The sequence below is a fragment of the Accipiter gentilis genome, chromosome Z (assembly GCF_929443795.1).
Source record: "Accipiter gentilis chromosome Z, bAccGen1.1, whole genome shotgun sequence".
NCBI classification, from domain to species: Eukaryota; Metazoa; Chordata; class Aves; order Accipitriformes; family Accipitridae; genus Astur; species Astur gentilis.
In genome coordinates, this window is record NC_064919.1 from 67,514,065 (window position 1) to 67,522,341 (window position 8,277).

An 8,277-nucleotide genomic window follows, 5' to 3' on the forward strand; every position below is an offset into this window, starting at 1 on the left:
GAAGCCTTCCATATATCATCTTCAACTTGCCTAAGGTTTAGAAAAAGGGGTTTTAATTTTAGTTTAATTTGCTGCCCTCAGTCCTATGTGCCTTACAGTTCATCCCCCTGTACTTTAATGCCTAACAATTCAGAAACAGTATGATTCAATTAACAGAGGAATCAGGAGACATGGATTCTAATAATAGTCTCGCTAAATCTTGTACATTATGTAGCCTTCTTGAGTAAGAACATGTTTCCTGTGGATGGTTTTAAATACAGACTTTTCCCACAAAGAAATTTCAGTGCAACTCTAAATTAATGTGTTTATGTACATTACCTATGCAATGGTTTCCTTAAAATTTCTTAAAAAATAACAGATAACCCCCTCCCCCCACAACATCTTCACTGTGCCTTGAACTCATGGATTCATTACTTGCAGTACCATAGGCAGAATTATGGGCAAGTTGAACACAGAATTGCAGCGAGCTTTTATTTCAGGAGTAGGAGTATGTCTGCCTATTACAGGATGCAAAAGGCATAGGAAAGGCATAGCAGAGGACTAGTTTCTCCACCTTCCACCTGTGGAATCATGAGGTGATTAGTGAGGTATTGATAATAATTCAAACTTTTTGGAGAAACTAACTTTAGCCTAGAGAGCCAGTCTCCCTAGACTACTGATAGTGATCCTTTCTCATGTGCAAAATCCAAGTGAGTTTTACAAAAGTACTGGTGCCTGCACTACTCTGAAGAAACATCAGACTCAATACGGGCACTGAGACTTTGTTATTACTTACCAAACTCACTCATTCTGTACTAAGCACAGAGAAAGATTTTTCAGAGTACAATTCATATCACTTACATCAGGCTTCCACTCTAAATGATGCTCTAGAGGACTCTCTATTTTTCTGCTGACTACAAGGGAAACCTAGATGCTTGGTCCTCTTGAACTTTGTGAATATCTCTGCAGTGCTTCTCTTTCTTAAATGCAAGCTGCTGACTTCAAGTAAGTATGGGATGAACCATAGTCCACTTCCTGTTATATTAATATGTCAGTTCACTCCTAATAGGACTTGTCCCTACCATGGAGGGACTTGGCAAAGAAATATGAAGAAGCTAGTGCTGATGTTACATTCCTCCTTTGGAAACAATGCTGGAAATAATCACCAGGAATGTCGTGTTCAGACCTGTAATTAAGTACTACATACATGGACAAGAATAAAATAAATATGCCAACCTCGCTAATGTTATGATCATTTGCTTCCAAGAAAGCAAAAATCTTACCTTTATTTTGACAAATTTCTCTTCTCAAATGATTAAATGGGTATATTAAACAAGCATCACTTTCAGCAAAACAGATTGAGTTTTATCTTCAGTAAAATTTTGTCCTTATTTAGTAAAATTTAAGACAGAATGCACAAGGCTATTTTCATTAGCATATTGCATCGTTGCTTTTTTGTAGAATGAGTCCCTATTTAGATCCCTACACCCATCAGGATGTTAGCAACAAAGGCAGTCTCAGCCCACCTCCTAGAGGACTCAGGACAGACTTGAGAGTCCAGTGGGAAATGTATGCTCAAGACAATGATCAGAAGACCTATAGTCAGAAGGTCTCACGTGCCTGCTCCTTACCAAAATTAGGAGAAGGTATGTCCCCAGCTTGCATATGTTCCAAGGACAAAAAGGATGGCTTTGTAAGCTTCCCTGTTTACAGCACATCTTTAAACTCCTTAAATGTGGATTATTTATGGGCATAGGCAGGTTTAACAATTAAGCAGAGTTTTCTATATCAGACCCAGGTATTTTTCAAGTCTATGTTCAGCTGTTTCCTTGATCTCAAAAGAACAGCTTAAAACAGGGCAGGGTTTCAAACAAATGTTTGATAAAGCATGTGTTTACCTGCCACCTTCATGATAATAACAAAACACTTAGCTGTGTTACTCCTTATGGCCTTAGAGGACCTCATTCTTTGACAGAATTAATTTGAACAGCTTTCTCACTTAAGCAGAGCAGCATGCCATGAACTCCCTGGACTGCACATCACTTCAGTCTGTACTTAACATATGCACTGTACTCTGGATGCCTAATGCAGGATGAATTGCCCCTTGAAAAGATGATGCATAAGGCAAGAAAATCTGGGATTGAAAATACTGAGGTTCATTCCTTTGTGCCTTTTGCAAATACATTGTTTTCTTTTAAAAACTGTATTAATAGGCATGTCTTAAAAGGAAAAGATTGATAGGAAGCCCAGGGAAAATGCCTTATTTCTATCTACAGTAAGGATAGATAGACACTGATTAGCTAATTTACAGTTATTTCAAAGAGCAACACTCCTTTTCTATATACTATATATTTCTTATATATTCTTTCTATATTCTATAGTGTAGAATTAAATACATTTCCATTGTTTTCTAAAAAGAAACTGACTTTAGTCATTATTTTAGTAAAAAGACAGAGTTCCCTGCACATGCAGCTTTTTGTGAGGTGATCTTTTTTGGTTTTGTAAAATATAGTCAAACATAATCAATGGATATTGAAGCAATGGAATACAACAGGAAAATTCAATGTTTGTAACTCACTGGATGGTATGCACCACAAGTGAGTGTCTTTAATGTGGAGATCAAATGTCATCATCAGAGTTGTCAAAATGTTAGCAAGATCCTTATGTAAGAACACTGTGACAATATAACCCAGTCATGAAGAAATCAATTATTTTTTAGGTAAAATACCATTTTTAGGTAAAATACCAGACCAATAATCTAGAGATTGGATTTTACTCCTAACTCTTTTGGAGGTATCCTATGACTTTTGTTTTCCTTTTTTTCTATATCTTGGGCAAGCTGCTTAACTTCTCTTACTTTTGGTGTGCTCTCAATGAATATACAAATATCTACAGATGCAGACCACAGCCAGCTCTCACAAATCCTTATCATCTAATTTTTAACTGACCAATTAATAAGACTTAACAGCGTTCAGTGGACAAGGCACCAGCCACTTATTTGGAATTTACAGATTGACAGCCATCTGCAGAGCACAGCTTGTGAACCGATGTACTTGGCAGCATCAGGAGAAGCTTATCTGCTTCAAGGTATTATGAGGTTAGATTCATGAATATGTGTAAGCACATTAAAACCCAGTTTGAAAGGTGTAGTTAGAAATGCAAAGTTTTATTATAAGCAGCATACTGAAATGCCAAGTTGGGGAATATTGGGAAGATACAGAGAGGTGAGAGTCTAAAACATTTTAAAGAAGCTCTAGTTACTTCATTTCAGCAGAAGTAGCATGAACGTAGCCACATTGCTTGCAGCTGCCCAGGACAGAACGCAAGGTGCAGTTAACAGTGGTTCTGGCAAGGCTCTAGCATATGAATTCTGGTGAACCTACTTGCGGTGAGCTAGAGCATTAGTCCTCATTTGTCTGTCTTTACCTAGGTTTACCTTCTCCGTGAAAAGGGTAGCTTAGGAAACATATTTCCAATTCCCACTCTAGGTAGTATGACAAAATCCCCTTCTCTGAATAGTGGCAGAACTGGAGACAAAGTCCTAAGTGGGTTAGTCTGACAGAGGATGTCATGAAGCCACCAAAATAGTGTGGCTTTGAAAACAAAAAAATACAAGCTGTGTCAGTCCAGGTACTCCAGTAGAAATAAATTAATAAATTTGGAATTACCAGGGGTAAGAAAGAGAATGAAGAGTAGATGGTTACCGCCCTTTGCTATTTGCCCTATTTAGTGCAGCACTAGCAGTCATGAGACTTGTAAAGACTGTGCAGATTCTCATTTGCCAGAGCAGCTGCATCAGGCCAAGAGACAAAGTGAAATACTAGTGCCACTAAGGCACTGGTGAGATGCCATTAGTAACATGGTCAAGCGTGCTTATGAAAGCTGAGTTAAAACTGGAAAGTACAGAAAAAGGTTATTAGGAAGACCAGAAGAATGAAGAGCTTATCTTATGAGAGAAATCTAAAAAACCCCAAAAACTAAGCAAAACATGAGCTTTTTTTTCTCTAGATAGTAATCTGGAGTGAACATGAGGGAATGAGAACTATTTAGACTGATGTATACTGGAGCAGACACTGAACATTAAGGAGTGAGTATAAACTAGCCCTGAGTGCCTCAGAGCTGGAGATTAGAAAGTAACCAGCAAGGGAATGAGCTTCCACAATACACTTCCAAAAAGGGGTAGTGACAGAAAGAGGACTACTGACTTCAAATGCAGTTGGATCAGTTAACAAACAGGTCTATAACTTGCTCTGTGGCCTCAGTGGCTTGGCACACTCTTCTATTCCAGTGCTTCTAATTTGAACCAAGACTGACATACCTAATAATTTTGCTGAGTGATAGGAGATGAATTGCCATGCTAACTCCTGTATCTAATAGCTTTGATTTGGCTTTTTTTCATCATAATATTATAATAACCTCTTAAATATCGGAAAGCAGCCTTTTTGCTTGCTATTGCCCTTCTCCATTGTGTTTGGATGTGTCTGTTATAAACCTATTTTGTCTGGGCATAACCGTTGCCAGTGACAACAGGATATGAAAAGCTAAGAAGAAAATGTTCTCATTTATTTCCTTGGCAAAGCAGATTATTTACAGGTTATTTCCCACTTCCTAGTTTTGCCTCACCTCTACAGTCTCAGTCATCTTTGAAATGATCTAATGCCCTGGCAAGTGGAAGAGAGGGGTCTCTAGAGATCTAGCATTTTCTACGCCCTGCCACCATTAATGCCTATATGCTCTGACAAACACTAAGAACAGGTTATCCAAACTACATTCCCACTTTTTTATTTTGGTAATGTGCAGGTATGTGGAAAATTTGCATGCTACAGTCAGGTAAGGACTGAAACTTGAAGGAAGTGAATCAGTGTATGAATCACTGAGAATTTCCTATTGAATCTTCACTTTTGAAAGTATCATGAAAGCCTTAAGGGAGACTACTGAGAGATATGCAGACATTTCAACTAATTCAGACCAATTCTTAAAAGAATGTGCAGAAACCATACAGACTTCTATGTGTCACAGGAAAGAGAGTCCATTGCTTTTGACTTCTAAACCAAAGCCCTCTCTGTGGCCACAAGAACTACTAAGACTTATATCTGTTCTTTAAAAACATGGCTAGAAAAATGAGAAGTAATCATAAACTCTGACCCAGATCCAATTACATCCAGCAGATGACAATAGCAAACATTTACACTAGGTAACTCCTTCTCTAGAAGGACTGTTTGGGCTGTCTTTCTGGTAATCGTTGGCCCTTCTTGTCTACAGAGAAATGGCATGATCTTGAGATTGAAACAAAGAATTCATAAATATAGAAAGACAGTGCCACTGCACAGGCCCTTTTTCTCATCTTGATAAAATATTTTAATTGTTTAGTTTGGTTTTTTTTTAATTATTGCTTGATGGAAATGGGGAAAAAATGCTTACACTCTCCTCTGAGTTGCTTTTGTCATCATCAAAAGACATACACTTGATGACTCTTTCTGCTGCTCTTCAGTTCAGAGATGGTAGCTCTGTAACAGACTGTTCCATAAATTCGTTGTGTGCAAAGAAGCAACTACATTTGTTTCATGTAATAGGAAATCAGATAGCTAAAAAGATAAATCAAGCAATTAGTTCAGCCAGTCTAAACCACATTTGAACAAGGACCAACAATGCTAGCCTAATGTTGGAAAATGGAAAGACTCTAAAAAAGCATAATCCATGACAGAATATTGTTTTACTGGAATCTTTAATAAGAATAATATTTGAGTATGCTGGGAATAGTGCAAGTGGAAGAAAGAAAAGAAACATGCACAAACTACAAGTGAAAATCAAACCTCATCTGCCAGACTGCATTTTCACATCTTGGAAAAAATCCAGATGCTTGTGATTATGATTTTGGATGAGATATGCTTAAAAATAGACACTGCTTGACCATCTCACCAGCCTTGAAAAAGTGGAATTTGTAGGGTTTTTTATAACACTCTGCTGTCTCTTTCTATACTAAAGCTGTGATTTCTACTGACTTTTATTCAATTATGTTTAACAATAATTCCGTTTGTACTGACAATCATATAAAAAACCAGGAAGCTCTTCTCTGATATGTGTCAAGTACATATATTTTTTTATATCTGGACTTCCATTTCTTTAGATTGTTTTTTAATGCTGTACCACCGTTTTGTTTCCACACCTGTTTAACAACATCAGTGAATTCAACACATCAAAAATGTCAAATGCAATAGTGACCAATCTTTAGTGGTCATTCTTTACTAGCAAAATTTGCATTTAATGAAATGCTCTCCAAAGCCAATATATACTAAATGTGACTTCAGTATCTCAATAAGCATGTGTAAATAAATGGCAAATACCACAGAAACATTTCCAACACATGGCCCTAGCATGCAGAACTAGGCATTTTAAACAGCATCCTAATTAGTGCTGTTCTCTAATCAGAAAAATGAAACACATTCTTACTGAAGAATGGCTTATTTCTAGTGCACCTCTTTGGTTGAAAGGTTTCAGCATGTGACTTCTGAGCAATTGCTCTGCAAAAGATTTATGAGATTACCAGTCCCTGTCCAAAGTCAAGTAAACCCAACTCCATGTGAATGCAAGATTTCAGACTTCTTTTTGAGTATGCATATTGAAGAGGATGCAGATCTTCCCTTCAGGCTGAAATTCTGTTACTGCCAGAGTAGATACCCAGCATGAAAAATATTAGTTAACAGAGCTGCAGTTCACAACTTAAATCACAGCAGACTCCTGTGAATGCTCTTTGCATTGTATAAAATCAGCGACATTGATTGGTACCAATCCACTGGTAACATGACCGATCTTCTATTAAAAAACAGTCATGCGTTTGAGTGTATAGTCTGGGGCCCTCAGAGCTCCTGCAAGAGATTATGAAATAGGTCTTAATTAAAACTGAAGTACAGTTCACCAGCATACACTGTTTAGAACCAACGACCTAGAAACTGCTAAAAACTCTGTGTAATGCAACTTGTCTCTGGATAGCATCTGTTTCTCCAGTGCTAAGGGGCATTATATTTTTCCGTATACAAAAACTGCTGAAAAGGGGCCACCTCTTTGCTATCCCCAGTTCTAGCCATGAGCCGTCTCTCCCTGGTGCAGACGGGTAACTGCTCCTGGGATAAACAGGTGGAGACACCCTGCCAACTTCCTGCGCATCCAGGTAAGACCTCCATACATCTTATCGCCCGACAACTGGCATCCATTCCCTCCCAAGGGAGCTGCCACCGACGCTCAAAGGGCAGTATCTGTAACAGACCGGTCGGTTTGCCCCAATGCCACCCGAAACCCACCCGCGGTCACGGCGGCGGGGTGGCGGCCACCGCTGGGCCGTGCCGCCCAGCCTCCCGCTCCGGCTGCCGCCCCGGCCCGGGAAGACGGGCTGCGCGGGGGACGGGGGGAGCCCCACCGCACCCCTGCCCCGCGACGGGCTGCGGTCGCCCCCCGCCCGCCAACACCGCCCTTCGGGTACCCCTCCCACAGCGACACGACCCCCCGCCCCCGTGTCCCCCCCGGCCCCCCGGGCTCCCTCACACGCACCACGGGCCCCTCACGCATCCCGGCCCCCCCTTTCCTCGCAACCCGCCCCCCCCCCCTACATGCACACACACACCACACCCCTCCCCGGACCCAGGGCCTCCCCACACGCACCCCGGCTCCCCCCCCACCCCCCCCCCCCCCGCACGCCGGCTGTCCCCCACACACTCCGGGCTCCCACACACGGAACCCCGGGCCCCCTCACACCCACGCACTCCGGGCCCCTCACGCAAGGGACGTCCTCACCCCATTCCTCCTCACGGCCCCCGGCCGGCCACCAGCGGGAGAGCCCGGCCCTGCGGCCCCGCCACGCCGCTGCAGGGCAGAGGGGCTCCTGCCCCGTCCCGCGGGCTCCCGGCTCTCGGCCGCCCTGGCCCGCCGCTCCCCTCGCCGCTCGCTCGGCTCCGAGGCGGGGACTAACCTGCATGGGCGCTTCGTGCCTCATCGCCGGGCGCGGCCCGCCGCTCGCTCCTCTGCCGCTCGCCTCTCGCTCGCGCACGCCAACTGCCGCCGCCGCCGTCGCCGCCCGCCCGGGCTCTGCCGACAAACCCGCGTCGCGATCAGCACCGGAGCTGTCCCCGCTCCTCCCCCGGCACCGCCCCTCCCTCCCGCGCTCCCCCGGGAGCTGTAGTCCGCCTGCCCCGCTCCCCCCCGCCCGCCGCCGCCAGGGCGAGGAGGAAGGACTACAGCTCCCGGGATGCTGTGCGCCCCGCAGGACGGGGCGGGCGGAGGCGGTGCAGCGAGCGCGGCGGTGCG

At 43.2% G+C, this 8,277-nt stretch overlaps 1 protein-coding gene across 2 annotated transcripts in view; it reads right to left on the reverse strand.

Annotated features, from left to right (window-relative positions):
• The window catches only part of RAB3C (RAB3C, member RAS oncogene family), a 136,333-nt gene extending 128,299 nt beyond the window's left edge, over nucleotides 1–8,034 (reverse strand). Inside the window, exon 1 of one of the 2 annotated variants that reach the window (XM_049795398.1) lies at nucleotides 7,943–8,034. In XM_049795398.1, the coding sequence (XP_049651355.1) occupies nucleotides 7,943–7,966 (24 nt within the window). In that variant the 5' untranslated portion in view covers nucleotides 7,967–8,034. Of the gene's footprint in view, nucleotides 1–7,767; nucleotides 7,873–7,942 lie in introns of those variants that run through there. The other variant, XM_049795399.1, reaches the window with a different exon arrangement.
• Between the last annotated feature and the right edge of the window lie 243 nt (nucleotides 8,035–8,277).